We start from the raw sequence: 20,731 nt of genomic DNA, 5'->3' as shown, positions 1-20,731 counted from the left end.
AGAAAACTGCAATCACCCTGAGTCATGTTTAAGAGTCAATGAACGTAATTCAGACTCTTATATCGGTCGTGATGTTTTTGTTTGTTCAGGAAGGCTTAAAATGCTCTAATAACTACAGAAATGCATTCATACACGTTCATACATTCATTGTCTGTTGGCTATGTGTCAAAATACGAACATGAAAGTTGTTTCTTGAAAACTAAAACTGTTCCTTGCAACGAATCTTGCAGATATTAATTACTAAACAGACTTGATTTTAGAAATTAAAGACTCCTCTGAGTTCAAACGCTGTGCCCAGCTTCTAGACAGCCTTTTGGAGTCAGTAGACGAAGCATTCCTTCCTAAGTCGACCAAACAGCACAAGAAGAAAAAGAAGAAGACAGAAAGTACTACCTCAAGCGACGAAGAAGCGGAATCAGACGATGACTCTGTGCCTCTTGTCGAATTCAGCGAAGATCGAGACTCGAATCGCCTCTCGTGTCCGCCAGAGTTGCAAGTTAAACGTGCAATGCTATCCGAACTTGCGACTGAGTGTTCAAAGCTAAAAGAAGTGGAAATCATGAATGTCATACCGGTTGAGAAATTAGTCAAGCTATTTTCGGTACTGGAACAAAATATCAGAGATGGCTCTAAGTTGGCACTATCTAGCAAATCCAAGCCGGCAGTTAATGGAGCTATTGATCGAACTAATGATTGTTGGAGGGAGATGGTTTTAGAGCGTGTATGGCGAGCTACAGAAGCGTCGCTCCTAGCCTTAACTATTCTGACAGCACCTAATATGCCTAAACGAGTTTACATCGAGGAACTCTTTGAAACTATGATCAAATTCCTTCATTATCAATTCGCAAATACAATTTTCCCAGAATTTGACCCCCTGTACAGAACCACTGTTAAAGAAGACGGAAAAGAAAAGGGCGAGAAAGCGGACGCAAGCTTGAAAGCTAAAAGAGCAAAAGCGGTGGCTGTAAAAGAGAAAAGTCTCTTGAGTCTGTATCAGAGATTCGGCGAACTAGTGACCCTATTGTCCGATCTTTTAGCGGTTCAAGTGATGACTGATTCAGTTCTGCTGCAATTGTCATCGCTTGCAATTAGTGTGTTCTTTGTGGAGAATATCAGCGAGCTACAGCTGGCAACTTTACGGTTGATAACATCTGTAGGTTTAATCCAAATCTGATTGCTTCTTAAAACCAGCTAATTTTTTTTATGGGGGATCTTAAAATTTGTAAGTTGTGCGTCTACAAGCTAAATTTTGCGTTAAGTATATAGCGTTTTTGTCGGCTATAAAGGTTGGTAGATTTTGATAAAAAATTATTTTGATGCAGGATTTTGCTTGTTAATGTGCGTGATGTGTAAGCAGAGTGGATCTAAGTGTTTCTCAAAGTGAGGATAATTTTCAAAAAGTAAGGCCAAGTTCTAACAACAACAGGCTCGAAACTTTTGGGAATTTTTTTTGAAAAGTTTTGACCCAAACTTTGTTTTTAGAGCCTCCCAGTTAAACGAATCTGGCTCAGCTGTAAGCGTTCTTGAAGTACTGCTTGATGGTGGTTGTTTGTTTCATCATGATTTCCTCTAATCTTTATTATGCTTATGATGCTTAGGTGTTTGCGAGGTACCCGAGACATCGGCAACTCATTTTTCAAGAGCTTTTCTCCTCTCTGTCACGTCTTCCGTCCTCCAAAAGAAGTCTGCGTCCGTTCCGTTTGACAGAAGATGAACACATTCAGATGGTAACTGCCTTGGTTCTGCAACTCATCCAAAGTGTAATACACCTTCCGAGCCAATCTGAACTGGCCCAATCAGTGGATCAAGCGGCAACTGCTGCTATAGCTGGAGAGCGCCAGTCTTCTCACAACCAAAGTGCAAATGCGACTCAAAAATCAGAAGGCCTAGATATAGATGTAACATTGAACAATTGCTCTATGGAAGCTAATAAAACAACCCAAACTCTGTTAAATGTGTTTCTAACGAAGTGCACGACAAAAAGTGATGAGGATTTCCGACCACTTTTTGAGAACTTTGTACAGGATTTGTTGACAACAGTAAACAAACCAGAATGGCCTGCAAGTGAATTCGCATTGTCTCTTTTGGGGCGATTATTGAATATGCATTTCACAGCCAAAGGGTCGGATACGGCTCTAAGGGTTACATGTCTAGACTACTTGGGAGTTATTGCAGCGAGACTTAGGAAAGATGCGGCAACGAGTAAATGCAGCAGAAGTGACATCGAAACTGTTCTTAAAGAAGTTAGTAATTTCAAGTTAAACATTCACTTGACTACTTAAAACAATTTTCAATGCGTAAAAGGTTATCAATTTTCTTATTAACGCTTGCAATAAGCAAGCCTAGATAAATCGGAATTTCAACTTTTGCCAGGGTGGATGACTAGTTTAACAAAATCACTTGAATCAGTTGGCCTGATTGTTCGAATTGAGGCTTTTTTCGAGAAGATTTAGAATTGCAACTACATTTAACACTTCCAGTAGCTCACAAGTTGTCTAAAAATTCAACTGTTTTGAATAACTTTCTCTGAAACTAGAGGAATTTGAGGTATCCACATTTTGGCCCAGAAATACAATGAGCTCCAATGAAGTTACTACCCGTACGATAAGTAAGGGTGTTGCAACCTGTGTACTTGTTGTTGTTGTAGTAGTAGTAGCTACGCCCAACGCCATCGCCTGCGGGATTTTGTGGGGTAGCTTCGTTTCGGTCTGTTTCTTGGTTGCCATCGCAATCCAGTACTTCATCTCCGTAGGAGATAAAGATTGATTGGGCTTACGCTTGTCCCTGCCCAGTGCCCTTGTCCCCGGCACAATAGTTGGGGTATGCCACATGAGTCGTTACATCAATACCGTTTTGATTTTGCTGATCCATATTTTGAATTCAGCTCTTCGTCGTTGTCGATGTGTGCTGTTGAGAAGTTAGCATCTTCGTCTTTATTTGACTGAGATTTGATTCTTAAGGGAGTTCAGCTCTCCCGCTCCCTCTTGATTTGAACTTTGAGGAACTCAGTAACTTCGAGGGGATAAAGCCAGAGGTCTTCAGTAGTCAGGCCAGTCGGATTTCGAGTGCAGTTGAATAAATCATGGACGTTATGCGGCTTGTCATTACAGTCTGGACAGTAATTGTGTACCTCACTTTTTATACGGCTCAGGTATGAGTTAGTGAGGGAACTATACCTAGAGTGGAGTTGAGCAAGCCGCACGCGCGCTATCCGCGGTAATTCAGATGCACTGTCAGATATTTGAGGCGGTACACGTTCCAATGGTTTTTAGTTTCGTTGTAATGGTTAACCTTCAGAGCTTTCCGATAGTTTTTACGGTTTATTAAGCCCTCATTCAGATGTTTTTGGTTTTCAACACCGTAGGTGGCGCGGAGTGTGGGTTTGATGAGTCGCTCAACTGGATGTTGGGTTTTCTGATAGTCGGAACGTAGACTCTGGTGGCATCCAGCTAGAAATTGTTTTGCCAGCATATCTGTGTGAGTCTTTACAGGCAAGAATTTTGTTTCTCTGTGAAGATCATCAATATTTGTCATCTTAACACAACCAGTTATTGTTCTAAGGGCAATGTTTTGTTGAATTTGGAGGATGTTCCAGTTTGTATTACTTTTTGTAGTACACAACACGCAACCTGTGTACTAGACTTTTTCCCGTAAATAACTTTGTTCACAGGATGAATCAAATTGGCGGCCATCCCCAAATCTGTATTTGTGTGAATTAATGGAAAAATTTTGAGCCTGTCTGCTTTCTAAATGCCCGTTATTTCTGAAATTTATTTTATGTAAGTTGTCATTTTACCAACTCGCATCTCAGTGTATCAGAGTTCCCCCTCTTTTTTCTTTTATGCGTTTTAAAAGGTATCGGATTATTTTATATTGGCTTTGCGGCCCGATTATATCGGCTTAGCGGCCCCATTATAACGTCCTAGCAGAGTCATTTGATGAACAGTTTAAGTTATCATCTAAATAATCTTTTTAAAAGTTTTGCATGAAAATGGTTTTTTTCGGTCAACGTGTGTATGCTCAGGCATTGTCGGCTTTGTTGCTGCTTTTTAATTTTTTCCGCTGCTCAATTAGGGTTCCATTGTTTTATTAGGCGTGTTATTCATAGAAGACAATTTATTCAGGACAAGTCAAGAAAAAGATATGAAAACTATGGCAGTCAAATTTCCTTCGATTAGCTTGCCCTGCGATATTTGTTGCATCTCAGGTGGTAATCAAATCGGATCAAAGACTTTTCTTCAGATAAACAACCTGTCCAGAAAAATCACTCAATCATTTTTTCGAATAATTTTTTGTTTGATAATAGGTTTGGGCTCTATTTTTCAGCTGAAGAATGAGAACAAGCCATTGGTGAATTTTGAAGACGACGACGAAGGTGAGGACTGGAGCAGATCTAAGGAGTCGTTCACGCAGCAGCTTCAGAGAGTGATGCTGGACTACCTGCAGGATCTGTCAGACACTGAGCCATCTCTTTTGGTGAGTTTTCCCCATAAAGAGCGTGGATTTTGCTTCTTTCTATCTTTTATATTTTGTACTAAATATCCGCGAGAAATTGGAGCGACTCTATAGATCTACTCCAGTCCTCACCTTCGTGGGCGTCTTCAAAATTATACCATGCTAGTGTAAATTCATTTTGATTTTGCAGTACGCTAAAGGATACTACATAGCCCAGTGGTACCGAGACATGAGACTCGAGATTGAGCGGTGCACTAAGCTTCTAAACAACTCAAACGCGACAGACTCCGAGGCAAGTCAAAGTGCTGTGGGAAAGCTCAGCCCACCGCAACTTATGCAGAAAGTCAAAGAAGCGGAACAACAGAAACAATTTCTTCTATCACTCATCCATGCGAAGCCAGGATCAGGAGTTGCCAGTTTGAGGAATGCGCACTTGAATCTATCGTACGAAAGTGCATGTCTTATTGCAAGCTACTTGGCATCGGAGCGTCCCTTCATGAAGAGCTTTGATGTTTATCTCAGACAGGTAAACAATAACCGCAAAATAGATAGAACTTCAGGTTATTTTATAGCGGCTCTGAAATTTCTAATATACGAGATAGCAAACATAGCGCTGAAGTAGTCAATCGTTTCTGACATTTTTTGGAGTTTCGACGAATTTCAAAAAAACCGTCAATGTCATCGTGATTTTTCAAGTCCTAAAGATATAATGGTTGAATTTTTTTGCGTTTGACTATGGTTTTGTTTCAGATCATCGCTGTGTTAGCTGAGCCTAGTGTAGCCATCCGCACCAAGGCTGTCAAGTGTCTTACTGCAGTGGTGGAGGCCGATCCAAGTCTTCTTTCCAGGGTAACTCTTAATATTAGCTCATTGTTAAGAAGATGGAACTGTCTTTCCTAGTTGCAAACAGGACTTGATAATAATTGTTAGAAGTTCGGCAGAAGATTAAAAGATGCACTATGAGTGCGTACTACTGAATTAAGTGATGGGACCTTATCAAAAAGGCTCAGCTAGAATCATTATAGTGATGTGACGTTTATGTTCAGGTCGAGTTGCAGCATGCAGTGAACAGCATGTTTATCGACAGCTCCAGCAACGTCCGAGAAGCTGCAGTTGATTTGTTGTCTCGTTTTGTTCTACTGCAAGACGATTTACCAGAGAAATACTTCGACATGATTGCAAACAGGTCAGCCTCGCTGGCGTGGGAGGGCTATTCTTTTAAGTTATCTGAATTTTGTTTCGAGCTCTACTTAAGTCTAGAAACATAAGATTAATTAGGCTTTTTTTTTGTTAGCTTACTGCATAAAGCCTCCGATTGTTTATGGGAAATGGCACTCTTCGTTAGTTCTGTGGAAAATTGGTCACATGGTCCAAAGCATTTTGACAAAAGTTCCGTTTGTGGTATTTTGGTGCCATTGAATTTTTCAACCACAATGATATTGACTTTGCAAGGGCATTAGATAAGAGAGAGGGTTTCTGAGAGTATACCGATAAACCTTGACACCGATATTTACTGGTTCCAACGTTCTTTGAAAAGAAGATTCATAACGACTTAACTTGCATCGCATAATTAGTTAATTGATGACGCAAAACATTATTTCGACTGCCGTTTCTAATTCAGGATCTTGGACACTGGCATATCAGTTAGAAAACGGGTTGTACGAATACTCAGGGATATCTGCATTGAGAAGCCTGACTTTCCACGGAACACAGAGATATGCTGCAAACTTATACGTAGAATAAACGACGAAGACTCAATACGAAAACTGGTCAGTAGCTCAAATCGATTAAGAGTCGATGAACGTATTTCAGACGTGATGAGTTTTTTTCGTCTTTCTTTTAGGAATAGTCTTAAATTTTGTTCAGGCTCAAATTTACTTTTTCGCGGTTTGACTTTGATTCCTTTTTAAGTTCAGTTCTTTTCCTTTGATAAAAGGAAGTCAAACTTCACTATGGAATAGCAAAAGCATAAAGATCACGAAAAACGTTAAGGACTTCTAATTTTGAAAAGAGAATTTAATTTTCAGATTTTCCTTCGAAATAAAAAAAAATTACCAATTGATCCAGTTTTCTCGAATTGGATTAATATAATCAAAAAGTTGTTCATAATTTGTTCCAGAAATTTAAAGAGCTTTAAGGGCATGTATTTTTGTCTTCGTAATTCGATTTTTTCGCAAAACAAGTCAGTGTTTTTTATTTTCATGCTTTCATTGACTCTTTCGCAACTGTGTTGGCTATGTTATTTTTTTGCGCTATAGATGACCAAATTCATTACGAGGCCAAACTGTGCATTCTCTGCATTGTAAGCGGAATCCACAACAGGCCAAAATCAGATTTGTGGCGGAAGCCGCAACATTGCTACTTTTCTTTGATCTTCTATGCTGTTTTGGATTCCACAAACAAATGATAAAACATATGTATCGTTAAATTGAGCTGTTGCGGAGTCCGCAACTGTAAGTTGGATCCGCAAATTGTAAGTGGAATCAGCATTTTGTTTGCGGATTCCCTTTACGTATTTTTATATGTGTAGTAGCCTTTAAAATTATATCTTTTAAATACATGATTTCATTTCACTAGAAGAGAAATTAAATAGAATAGAAATTTACTAGAATAGATCAGTGTTTGGGATTAATGGAATCCCAATTACTCACCAGTATTTGGGATCGATGAAATCCCAAATACTGAACTAATTCGACGATTTGCTATGCGTTGGATTTCTAATCACTCTCAAGCTAATGACTCCTAATAATGGATATATTCCAAATTTATTCCACATTATTCCAGTTTTCGTGATTTCATCAATCCCAAATACTGACCAGTATTTGGGATCGATGGAATCCCAAATACTGACCTAATTTGGCGATATGATGTCTGTTGTGTTTCCATACACTCTCAACCTAATGACTACAATTACTGCCTTTATTGGGCGTTATGCTTCCAAAATCAGTATTTGGGATTGACGCAATCCCAAATACTGACCTAATTTGTCGATATGCTGTGTGTTACATACACTCTCAACTCAATGACTCCAAATATTGAAATTGTTGGTGTTGTGTTTCCAAAATACTAAAAGATGTCATCCACCGATTTAGGTAACCAATGTTTCAAGATTTATTCGTAGATGCCACTGACAATGGTTAAGTCTTTGCTTTTAAATTCCGCATTGCTAGAGATAAGAATTCCAGCTCAGCTTTTAATTGTTCATATGCAAGTTCAGTATTGAACAAAATTCGGAATCCACTTAAAGTTTGCGGAATCCACTTACAGTTGCGGAATCCAGAACAACTAGCTATATTTGCCGACAAAATTTACGTTACAGGTATATGTATGCTGAATCCACTGAAATTTTGTTTGTGGAATCCACTTACATTTTGAAACATATTTTAAGACTTGTCTCTGGAATCCAGGAACATACAGAAACAAAATTGTGCTCCTATCCAGTGCACAGTTTGGCCTCGTAATTTTTTCAGATTCTTCGTCAAAACTTAATTCGTGTTTTGTATGTTTAGGTTCTAGAAGTTTTCGAAAAGCTCTGGTTTACTCCAGTAGTACCTGTGAATGTAGCCATCAAATCATCGCACAGTCCTAATTCAGGTAATCTACAACATCCAAACTAAATTCCGCTCTCATAAATTAAGAAAATCTACTATCGAAAAGCAAAAGATCACGAAAAATGTGGTCGACTTCTAGTTTCGAAAGTGGAATTTAGTTTTCAGATTTTCCAGTCAATTAAAAATTTTACTTTTTGCTCCTGTTTTCACAAGTTGATTTAATATATCAGAAAAGTGCCAATCATAAGTTGTTCCAGAAGTTCAAAGAGCTTTAAAGGCATCTATTTTTTTAAATAAGAAATTCGAAAGTTGACATTTTTTTTTTATAAGAAACAAGTCAGTTTTTTTCTGTTAACTTGCGTTAATTGACTCTTTTCCAACTGTCTGTTGGCTATGTTTGATAGTTTAAATTAAATTGAATGTTATAGGTAGTAATAAGGTCATCCAGCTGAAAATCAACCAAATAGTGGAAACACTGCGTCATGCCACTGACACTGGATTCGAAGGCTTCCAAAATCTCCTCTCAATCCTGGTCAAAGACGACAAAGAAGGATCCATATCTTCAGCATCAAATTCCAATTTTCGAGCTCTGACCGAAATAGTCGATGGTATTATGGAGTACATGGTTAACCTCGAAGAGTCTGAGGAAGCGATTTCGAATGATCAGGGTGGAAGGAGTCGAGTCCACAGTTCCAAACTGATGTCATGTCTCTCAGTTTTGTACCACATTGCAAAGATAAAGCCAACGTTGTTAGCTAATCACGCCAATGAATTGCAACCCTACTTAGCGACCAAAGTTTCAAATGAATTTGACTCGATGGTGCTGTACTACACAGCAGCAATTTTCGAAATCACAGTTCCTCTGATTTCGAATCCGAGTGAAAATTTGTTAACGAGTTTACAAGAAGAGTTAATGAAAGTAGTTATGAATGGAGGTCAAAATGCGCTGAGTAATTGTGTTAGCTGCTTAACAACAGTAGTAATGAAGGTGACGAAGAACTACGAGACACTAAATGATTGTATTGACAAATTCTTCACGACTTTAGCGAGTGTGAGAGCGTGTCAGGAACTAACGAGCAAACAGGGATCGTCGGTGACAGGTGAAAGTGATTACATTGGGAAAGCGAAGGGCTCTCTGAGCAGGGCTCTGTATGCACTGGGTCTGCTAGCACAGAAGTATGACCCTTTCCAGCATTCGCAAGTGGGACTGTCAATGCATCTCTATCAACATCTGACCTCGCCATCTACAGTAATACATTTTGAAATACTTTTCTAATTGACTCAGTAAAAAAAGCTTATTCAAATTGATGTTCATATTTAATTGAAAACTCATTGTTTTTCAATTTCGGAGGAACTTTGCATTCGGATGTTTTATTTTTTTTCGCACGCAAATTTAGTAACCACAAATAATCATCGGATTGAATTGAGTGATGTATTGTATTAAAGCCCTTGAGATCATGATTCAAACGACATTAAATTTCCAAAAACTGCCCCAGTGTCGAGAAAAACCGGTTTGAAGTTTCTGATTTTCAGTCGCATTTCAAGGGAGTGAGCAGGCTTACATTAGCCTATTACACTAGTCAGCAGCATAGTTGTATTGGTACGAGCCTTCATTTTTTCCTAGCCTAACTCGCAAATAAAAGTGTGCATTAAAAGTTTTCGCTCATTTGATGACACTTCTCTTATAATAAATCTGTAGCTTTGGAAATTTCATAGCATCTGTTCTCTGCTTAATTTGTGGCTAGTGTTTTTTAATCATTAAGCATCCGTGGTTCAGTGGTTAGTGCGTGAGAATCTAAATCTCTAGCTCGCAACCAGTCGGAGATCGAGTCCGAGACGTTGCCAAATTTTTACTAATTCTAGGCTTGTTTCAACTTTATCTTATTGCACTTTATAGAGCTGCTTTTTGTCGTGTTCTCGCTAGTGTTAGCAAAGCAAAGCTTCGTCTCTGTGCTTATGCTTAATTTAAGCCTTAAAAATTTAGTTTTAATCAAGTAAAATCAATCTTTTGAATTTTAATTGCCATTTTAGGAATCAAAACTGCTATAATTTGACAAATTCTGAAAAAATAATTGGCAAATTTTACGAAGATTTTTAATTTTTCGAACGATTTTTTTTTCGTTTTTATGCTTGCGATTAGCAAGCGTTATCAATGCGAATTATAGACTTTATCCGGTCAACAACTAGTTTAACAAAGTCAGATGAATCAATTATGATTCTCCTATGCTGCTGACATGCTCAGTGTCATGAAAATTCAAATTGAAGTACCGGGAACTAGTCACTACTCATGCTGTATCTAGAACTCAAAGGATTGTTTCTATAATTATAGTTATGATATTAGTTTTCTACGGATGGTTTTTCGGCTTCATGGTTGTCGACTTAAGCTCTGTCGGTTAGGTTTCCAAATTATTGCGCTTGCAATTAGCAAGAGGTATCAAACTGGAATATAGACTTATTTTGGGTTAACAACTTGCTTAACAAAATCACTTAAATCACATGTATCTTGGCTCATAACGAATTAAAACTTCTATGCATTCATGGCTAACTTAGTCTGGAGGAAACGAATATGCCCTGGACGGCAAAGGTCCGCGTTCGAATCTGACCGGTACCTGTTTTTTTTTCGAACGTGAAATATTCTGTTTCAAATAAAATTGTCGGCGAATTATTTATGTTTTTATCTGTTGGTTTAGTTGTCACATCTTGAAATCTTTTTTTGCTGCGCGTATTTTTCTTTGATGTCGTTTTTAGTGTTTGATTTACTCCTACAGTTTGTAATTTTACTTACCTTGGTTTCGTAAACGTTCGTATTTTTTGTTTCGCTTGAAAAAATGCTACGGCCCAATTTATTTCGGTCTTTTTTTATCTGCTTAATGATTAAATTTTGGGTCGTTTTAAGGGGAGCACAAACTTTACAATCCCCTCCGCATCTGAGATTTTGGGTTCAATCGAAAATACAGATTGCGTTACTCGCCTCTGAATAACGTTCCTGCATAATTTTTTCACCTAAAAAGCTATGATTCCCGGAAATGTCAAATCTTTAAATAATTGACTGTTTTTTGGACTTTTCTCGCTATTTACTCGGCCAAATCTGATTCATTTATAGATTCAATCGGAACAACAGGTTGTTGAAAGCCTACCTTATAACTGGCTATGCCCAGTTTGTTAATGAAAAAAGTTATTGCCTTCAAACAAGTCGAATTTCTCAGGTTTTATTTAATCGAGAAACGCGGTTTGTAAGAAACTTCTCTGCTTAACCACAACCATCTCTTTGCAGGAAAAAGTCATGGATTTTGGAAATACTTTTGACCGTTTTTTTAGAGCTTTAGACAGTTGTTTGGTATTTTTTGAATTATCTGAAAATTTACCTAATCAAATCTGAGATGAAAAGTTCAACTGAAAAAACCGGTTGCGATGATGGTTCCTGCAGAAGCGGCGGCTCCTCATATTTTGTAAGGGAAATATTATCTCCTCGGGAAAATTGATTATCTCAAAAAAAATTTCTCATTTTTTTTAGTAGAGAAACATTTAAGGTGTTGGGCAAAGTTCAAATTTTGAAATCAAATTTTTTGTGGTGAATCAGTATTGCAATTTTATCCAATATCAAGCACATATTTCCAGCCAGCTTTGGCTAGGCCCCTAGTTTTTTTTAATCTAGACATACAAAAATTTTGGTTCACCTAGTTTTTTTTCAACAATTAATTTTTTTCGGTTAATGTTTGTGTTGTATCGCAAATGATGCGGAGCTCTGCTTCGCCTCTGTGTGGTCTAATTTGCATAAGCTTTTTAAATAGCTATCGTGGATCCTATTTGGGCAGTTCATTATTTTTTCCGTCATGTTTTTTGATGAAAATTTTCATGCTCATTGGATGTAGGCTTCAATTCTTTCGTCTTTTTTACTGATTTTTTTTCCGTTTATTTATCCAGTAGTACTTTTGATATCAATAAGACTCTGGCACTAAGTTTTTGAATGCCCAAATTCAATGCCACTAAGACGACTTCATTAAAAAATTTAAATAAATTGAAACACGAAATTTTTTTCTCGTTTTTTCGCTTCGTGAAGAGTAACATATTTCGAAGTTCTGTTTGCTAATGCTTTAGCGTCATGGTGCACTTATCCTATAATTGAACACTCACCTCCAGATTTTTCATACTGATTTTAAGTCTAAAAGTCGGTTTGTTGATTTTCTTTTTGAAAAAGTCTGTGGGAATGTTTGACCCATTTTAATTTTTTTTCATTTCATTTTCTCGAAAAATACCTCTATCAAATCTGAATTTTGTACACCTAAAGTTATGGCCCTCTGAAAAAACAGTCAAAGATCGCAAATTTGTCTTATTCTAACTTTATCGTTATTATCGAAAGCTACCCTGCCATATTTGAAATTGTGGGTACAATTCAAAGAACGGGTTCTGGGAAGCTCATTTGCATGTGACTACTCCCAAATTCTTCTAACACCCAAATTTATAGACCTCGCAAAAGTCTATTTTAGACCGTGTTTTCATAAAAATTTTATTATTTCTCATGAACTACCTTTCCAAATCTGAGGTTTGGGTTCAATCGATTTTATAGGTTGAGTGAATCCCTTCTGAATGAGCGGCTACGCCCTGTTTTTGTACATGATAAGCTATGATTCTCGGAATTGTCAAATTTTTGATTAGTTGACCGTTTTTTGGACTTTTCTCCCTAACTAAATGGTTGAAAGTCTACCTTTACAACCGGCTATGCGCAATTTGGTCATGTAAAAAGTTATGGCCTTCAAACAAGTCGAAGTTTACTTCAGGTTTTGTTTCATCAAAAGACCTGGTTGTTGGAATCTTCTCTGCATAAGCGGCCACAACCTTCTCTTTGCAGAAAAAAATCAGGGATTTTGAAATACTTTTGACCGTTTTTTTAAACTTAAAACCGTTTTTTTTTAATTTTCTGAAAATTTACACAATCAAATCTGAGATCACAAGTTCTGCTGAAAGAACCGGTTGCGATAATGGTTCCTGCAGAAGCGGCGGCTCATTATTTTTTTTGCAAGAGAAATGTTATCTCTTTGGGAAAATTGATTATCTCAAAATTTTTTTTACTTTTCTCACTTTTTTAAGTAGAGAAACAACCACGTTTTGGGCAAGTACATTTTTTGAAATCAAATTTTTTGTGCCGCATCAGTATTGCATTTTTATCCAATATCAAACACATACCTCCAGCTTTTGCTAGGCCCCTAGTTTTTTTTAATCAGACATACTAAAATTTTGGTTCACCCAGTTTTTTCAACAATTAATTTTTTTCGGCTTATGTTTTTTAATGTTTGTGTTGTATCGTAAATGATGCGGAGCTCTGCTTCGCCTCTGTGTGGTCTAATTTGCATAAGCTTTTTAAATAGCTATCGTGGATCCTATGTGGGCAGTTCATTATTTTTTCCTTCATGTTTTTTGATGAAAATTTTTCAGCTTATTGGATGTAGGCTTCAATTGTTTTCTTTTTTTTACTGATTTTTTTGCGTTTATTTATCCGGTAGTACTTTTGATATCAATAAGACTCTGGCACCAAGTTTTTGAATGCCCAAATTGAATGCCACTAAGACGGCTTCATTTAAAAATTAAAATAAATTGAAACAGGAAATTTTTTTTTTTTCGTTTTTCTCGTTTTTTCACTTCGCCAAGAGTAACGTATTTCGAAGTTCTGTTTGCTGATGTTTTAGCGTCATGGTGCACTTATCCTATAATTGAACACTCATCTCCGCATTTCCATGCTGATTTTATGTCTAAAAATTTGTTTGTTGATTTTTTTGAAAAAGTCTGGGAATGTTTGACCCATATTTATTTATTTTTCATTTCATTGTCTCGAAAAATACCTCTCTCAAATCTGACTACTCCCAAATTCTTCTAACACCCAAATTTATAGACCTCGCAAAAGTCTATTTTAGACCGTGTTTTCATAAAAATTTTATTATTTCTCATGAACTACCTTTCCAAATCTGAGGTTTGGGTTCAATCGATTTTATAGGTTGAGTGAATCCCTTCTGAATGAGCGGCTACGCCCTGTTTTTGTACATGATAAGCTATGATTCTCGGAATTGTCAAATTTTTGATTTAATTACCGTTTTTTGGACTTCTCTCCCTACCTAGGTTGTTGAAAGTCTACCTTTATAACTGGCTATGTGCAGTTTGGTTATGAAAAAATTTATGGCCTTCAAACAAGTCGAAGTATTCTTCAGGTTTTGTTTAATCTAAAAATCCGGTTGTGGGAATCTTCTCTGCATAAGCGACCACAACCTTCTCTTTGAAGGAAAAAAATCATGGATTTTGAAAAAAATTTTGACCGTTTTTTTTAGAACTACGACCGTTTTTTTCTTTAATTTTCTGAAAATTTACGCAAACAAATCTCAGATGAAAAGTTCAACTGAAAGAACCGGTTGCGATAATTGTTCCTGCCGAAGCAGCCGCTCTTCAATTTTTTTGCAAGAGAAATGTTATCTCTTTGGGAAAATTGATTATCTCAAAAAATTTTTGTTCTCATTTTTTTTTGTAGAGAAACAACTGTTGGGAAAGGTGTTGGGCAAAATTCAATTTTTGAAATCAATTTTTTTGTGGTGCATCAGTATTGCAAATTCATCCAATATCAAACACGTACCTCCAGCTTTGGCTGGGGTTCTAGTTTATCGCAATCTAGACATTCAAAAGTTTTGGTTCACCTTATATAGCTATCGTGGATTTTTTGTGGGCGGTTCAAGATTTTTTTCCGTCATGTTTTTCAATGAAATTTTTTGGCTGAGTTTCAGCTTATTGGATGTCGGCTTCAATTCTGTCGCCTCTTTACTGATTTTTTGCGCTAAAATATCCGATAGTATTTTTGAGATCAATAAGACTCTGGGACCAAGTTTTTGAATGCCGAAATTCAACGCCACTAAGACGACTCTATTGAAATATTTAAATAAATTGAAACACGATTTTTTTCCGTTTTTTCACTTCTTCAAGTGTAACATATTTCGAAGTTCTGTTTGCTTATGTTTTAGCGTCATGGTGTACTCATCCTATTAGTGTTGTTTGGCAATTAGTGCGGTTCTCAGTTTCGCATCTTCGTTCATTTTATTTTCCTACGAAAACTGTTTTCCCATTTGCCTGTTTTCATATGACTGTCGAATATACCTAAAATCTAGTTTTTTTGATCAGATCTTTTTATCACACCACGCAGAAAAAAAAGATAATTTCTTTGAAAAAAACTTTTTTTTTAAAGACTAGTCGGGATATTCTGTGCTACTTGCACAGTAGCCGGATATCCTTGTTTTATCTGTGAACGATTGATTTAATTAAAGACGAGTAATTTTTCGCGCAATTGAATACGTTGAAAGGCCATTTATTTATTTTTTTTTGAAATTACTTCAAAATTAATTAGTTTTTTTTTGGTTGTCTTAAGTTTATTCACAGTTTTCCAACAGAATTTTGACCACTAGCCGATGTTTTTTTTGCGGGGGGGGGGGGGGGGGGGCTTGCAAGAATTCGACCGCCTGTTGACCCAAATGTTCCTCCCTTTGTATCATTTTGAGATATCCATTTTTGGCTGATTAACCTCAAAATTTTTCTAAAGGAGCCAAAATTACTTATTTTAAGGGGGTGCGCGCGCCGAAAAAAAACGTGCCTAAAAACGCGGCGCAGAAAATTTGGTCAAAAAAGGCTCTTTATTGTGATTTGGGAGAGCGCATAAAATCAATTTGGTCGACATAAAAAAAGGTCGACAAAATTTTCGAAATTATTTTTGAAAGCGCCCCCTTGCGAAAATCCTAGATTCGCCCCTGCTTTTGACTATCATCAAAGGCACTTTTATTGACTTTTCAGAACTCCAGCTCAGACGAAAGAGTAAACCAAGGTCAGCATACATCTCCGACACCAGCTAACCCTGCTTCAAACCACGAAGCAAACGCAAAGCAGAAGCAACGTAAGTTCGGTGAATTAGTCGCTGATCACATGTTGTACTATGCCAGATGCCACAGTCCAGATGTTGTAGCGAAAGCACTGACCGGACTGGGGTTTATATGCAGTGCACATCCTGAGTTACTGCTATGGGAGAAAGTGAAGAGTCTCTACTTTGATGTTCTGGAAACAGGAGCCACATTAATAGGGTCAAATATAGGACAATCATTGACCCCCAAAGCAGGATCTGGAGGGTCTGCAGGATTGAGACAGTTGGTGCTGCATAATATGGAGCAGTATTTGATTGCGGAAGATGAAAGATTACAGCAGGCTGACGAAGAATGTAAGATTTTTCATGCCACTTTTGTGGGTCTCATAACTACTGCCGAGTGATACTTATCGAAGTAACCGTTTACGATTTCAGTCTCTGTATTTCTTAAATAGTTAGGATACTCACGAGATTATACTGGACTGGCTTTAAGTAGTCAGCTCCATAAAGATAGAAACGAAATCAAAGTCCACACTCATAAGTTAACGCGCGCATTTGATGTGTGATGTTATTTTCTGTTTATGGCAAAGAAACCTAGTAAAAAATGACAACTATTATTCTAGTCAAGAAAGCCAAAGTGGCAGCCGAGAGTGGGGCTGGTGGAGCGACGATGGCAGACACTCTGAAGGAGATGGGGGATCTGAACTCGGGTATGGCCTCCTCCATCATCCAGATCTACCTCAACTGTATCTTCGCGAACTTCTTCGCCACACAACCCTCCATCAGGGCTCAGGCTCTAAAGGTATGCCCAATTTTATTGCTCAATGTTGGTGAACTGAAGTGCTGCCTTCTAAAATAGCAAAAAAAGTACCCGGGAACAAACGGCTAATTTTTGAGCAAATGTAACATAGAAGTGACCGCTTCTCTGCGCACTCATTTCTCATTTGAAAAATAATTTGGGTTTTTTTGGTCGTTAATCCACAGGGGAGCTGTGAAGGAAAAGAGCCCTTTCTTTTGTCGTGCGGTCGAATTTTTTGACTGTTCATGGGTCGCCGCGCCGTAAATGGCTGAATCAGAATATAAGTATTTTTTGATGGCTTCGTGTATATTTTAATTTTTCTTTGTCTAGGTGGTGAGTCTGGTATTGAAGCAAGGACTTGTACAACCTGTGAACTGTGTCCCGTATCTCATTGCACTGAGCTCAGACACAGATGCATCTAACAGAAACAGAGCTCATGAACAGCTGGTTGACATTGATACGAAGTACCCTGGATTCGTCCATCAGAAGGCATCTCAAGGACTCAGCTTAGCCTTCTCGCTTCACAGGAGTCTGTTACCGGCTTACGAGCTAATCAGAGGTTACCGAATCGAATACGAAGGTCAAGCACCGAATCAAATGTGCCACGTCGAAGCGTGTTGCTCAGCCTTGTATACGTTATTAAGGACGCAGCGAAATAATAGAAGGGCGCTGGTAAAGCCTCTGCTGGCTATGTTCGATAGCGCGGACCACGTTTCTTTACGTGAACTGCTTTTCTTTGCTGATAATTTGTCTTCGTTCAAATACCTTATGCAAGATGAAGTATTCTTTATTGTCCATGTCATTGACATTCAGTTGTCTATAAGCGGAGCAAATATTCTCTCAGAGTTTAAAAACGTTTTCTATCCTGAGAGAAGATTACTAGCTACTTTAGTCGAGCAAAAAGAAAGTGCAATGGAAAATATGCAACTCCTGCTGCCAAACAATTCCATGCAGATCAGTAATAGCTTCCAATATCAGTCGCAATCAGCCAATGATCAACAAAATGCGCTACAAACTGGCAATTATTACGGAAACAGCTTCATGTACACACAACAAACACATTCCAACGAGATTTATAATCAAACTCAAGGTCAGAACTTACATAACATGTACCATCAACAAGGAGATTTTGGTAATATGAATCCTCAGCAGCAAATGTATATGCAACATCCAATACAACAGCATGGAATGATGGACAATGTGCAGGGATACTATATGGGCGCTAACGGAATGATGTATGGTCAAACACAGTCGGCAATGAGTCCCGCTCATGCATCAGTTGAGTTGAATGCATTGCAATCCCTGGCTTCGAACCCTCAAATGGGTCAATACGTCCAAGGGAATCCTATCAGCAACTCATCACATGTAGGCAATACTATGTATCCAATGCAATATCTGCACCAACAAAATATGCCCAATGTAAATGCAATGGCCATTGATGCTGCGCCGAGCCCCAACGTGAACCCTCAACAGGGACAATTATCGAGTCCCAGTCACGTACTTGCAGGTCAGCAAAGTTATGTCAATCAGGGTCAAAAGTCAAGTGATTTGGCGAAGAGTGCAGACTCAAGGGTGCAAGTGCAGCCACTACCTGACGAGGATGACTTCGAAGATGAGCACTCGCTGCTTGGTTAGAAAATTTATAACTCATCTCTTATGGAAATGAAGTTAAGAATTATGTTTCATTTGTTAAGCATTGTATACTGTTAGCTTTCAATTGTGTGCAGGGATAGCGTTGAAAATGCAATGCTTTGGATTTTTACGATCTTTGAAGGAAATAGGAGCTTGCTTTCAGAAAAATACCCAGAGGAAGATGCAGCCTTAACTGAACTCTTGAAACAATCTCACGCCTGCATTCTCCTCTGTCTGATCAAGCAGCACCTGAAGACAGTCTATTCAGTGAGTGACTCCAAGTTCCAGCACTACTCTCCAAACGAGGCGGCCAAAGTGTTTGAGAAGGCAGTGAGCAGGAAGAGTGGAGTGAAGTTCGAACCAACAGTCGTCATCAATTATATCCAGTTCGGAGGATATACTTCGCCTGTGGTGGATCCTCAGCAAAGACTGGCTGTAGTGAGACACTACCTTGAGGTAAACTAAATTTGGGAACGAGAGGTACAAATCTGGTGAGAGTAGAAAGTAGAAGCATTTGAAACGGTTTCCCCCTTTTTAACTCAAAGCAACTTAATACCATACAATTTCACTCCCTACTTTTTGTTGCCTTAGCAATTTAACGTCGCTACATTTTAGAACAATTTCTCTAACTTAACACCATTTTACTCCAAAATGAAAAGATAGTTTACTTCAAAGGGGACTTCGGTAAACATCAAAGAATAAAACGAGAGAAATTTTTGCCATTTAAAGCCAGACAATTTCGAGCTACCTAATTCGCGTACGTTTTGAACAGAAATGCCTTTGTCAATAAATTCAATGAATCGTTCCAAAGAGAAATAAAATGGTCTCGCCTATAATTTCAATGATTCGTTCCAAAACGAAATGAAATGGCCTTGCCAATAATTTCAATGAGTCGTTCCAAAATGAACCAAAAACAGGCAATAGTTCAAATGAACTTCAAAGGTTCGCAAATAATTTGCAAGCCTTTGGCTAATATGGCCGTTTTTGCCAGACATTTTCAGCCGGAATAGAAATTTAAAAAAGGTTTAACCAACGACAAAAGCCTAGAAATCATTCGTTCTTAGAATCATTCTCGAACTTAAACCTATAACCTGATCGCTTTGTCAGCTTTTTTTGAATTGTTGGCACGTAAACGCAAAGCTAAAGGGTTTGCCAGCCCCTAGTCCCAACCTAGCAACCCGGAAATAAGGGCGATTGTCCTGGGATTAAATTGCTAGTGCACGAGTCAAGCTCTTGCGTTTCCGGGAGTCTGAAAGGAAGCGTCTTTTCTAAAAAAGCTGACAAAGTTCAAGTAGGGTTAAATTGATTTTTAATAATACGAAAGAATAAGGAAAAATGCTACAATATTTATACTGGTTTAACACAAACTAGATAAGGCTCTGCAAATGTACAAATCACTTTTGTCTTCGTAAACGGACATAATGTTTTGTACTCTTTCATTTAATACACGGTGTTTTTTCTTTTAAGAACTTACGGCCACTCGGTGCATCGATAAAATTAAGTTTTTGTGCGGAAGCGTCTTTTTGCAGGCCGTCCCATTACTTTTCACATATTTGCGTGGGCTGAAATAGGATTGGTTGCCTAAATGCCATCCTTCGACAGCATTTGTTGTTCTATCAATCTTACTCACGGCCCCATCTCGCTGGGAGGTTGGGAATAAAACTTCACAGTTTGGCACCATGCTTTTTATATCAGTAGAGACGAAGTACCGACACAACTCGTCAATTTTTTCATTTTTTGCTTATTACTTAAGCGTTTGTTTATCACTTTACTACAGTATAAAGTGACTGTCAGAATTTTATATTTGTCAGAAATTTTACGTCAAATTGTTACGAATTGTTATGTTGTGGATTCAAATTGCGTAGTAGTGAAATGACAAGGTGTTAAACTGGAAAATAGGAGTTAAAATATTGAGGATTTAAATTGCATAGTAGTGAAATGACAAGGTGTTAAATTGGCTGGTGTTAAATTGTAGGACACCATTTAAAACAATAATATACTATCTGAGAAATAAAATGTATAGGAATTCCAGATATTGACCTTATTTTCTTATGAGAAAGGAAATCTGGCATTATATAAACAACAATCGGAATGTCTTCAGAAAAACTAAGTGTCAGTAATTTAACAAACTAGTAGATAGAATTCAGAAAGAAATACTCAATGAACTTATTCAAAGTTATAATGAATAGATGATTATGGATGGGGTGCGCTCAGCAGAAATTTCCAAGAGCAGAACAGGTGCAAGAGCAGAACGAACTAATTTAACGAAGCTAAAATTCGCAGACCATTTTAGGCTCCGTTATTACTTGTTTGTCGTGAATAGTATTCTGCAAAACATTTCATGTCGAATCCCACAAACGCTAAGTCGTGTCATTTATTTGCCATGGATGGCCATTTATTTGCTAAGGCATG

At 37.8% G+C, this 20,731-nt stretch overlaps 1 protein-coding gene across 1 annotated transcript in view; it reads left to right on the top strand.

Moving 5' to 3' along the window:
- Positions 1-18,775, top strand: part of LOC134838976 (nipped-B-like protein) — a gene marked incomplete at its 3' end in the record, with an annotated part of 30,419 nt that extends 11,644 nt beyond the window's left edge. The window contains 13 exon segments of the mRNA XM_063854349.1: positions 261-1,153; positions 1,599-2,243; positions 4,327-4,476; positions 4,646-4,981; positions 5,206-5,304; positions 5,502-5,641; positions 6,077-6,224; positions 7,965-8,049; positions 8,435-9,255; positions 15,825-16,242; positions 16,512-16,690; positions 17,018-18,317; positions 18,483-18,775. Coding sequence (XP_063710419.1) covers positions 261-1,153; positions 1,599-2,243; positions 4,327-4,476; positions 4,646-4,981; positions 5,206-5,304; positions 5,502-5,641; positions 6,077-6,224; positions 7,965-8,049; positions 8,435-9,255; positions 15,825-16,242; positions 16,512-16,690; positions 17,018-18,317; positions 18,483-18,775 — 5,507 coding nt within the window.
- Positions 18,776-20,731: the final 1,956 nt, after the last annotated feature.

The sequence above is a fragment of the Symsagittifera roscoffensis genome, chromosome 2, assembly GCF_963678635.1.
Source record: "Symsagittifera roscoffensis chromosome 2, txSymRosc1.1, whole genome shotgun sequence".
In the NCBI taxonomy this organism is placed as follows: Eukaryota; Metazoa; Xenacoelomorpha; order Acoela; family Convolutidae; genus Symsagittifera; species Symsagittifera roscoffensis.
The sequence above is the reverse complement of the archived record's forward strand: the minus strand, read 5'-3'. Positions and strand labels throughout refer to the sequence as shown.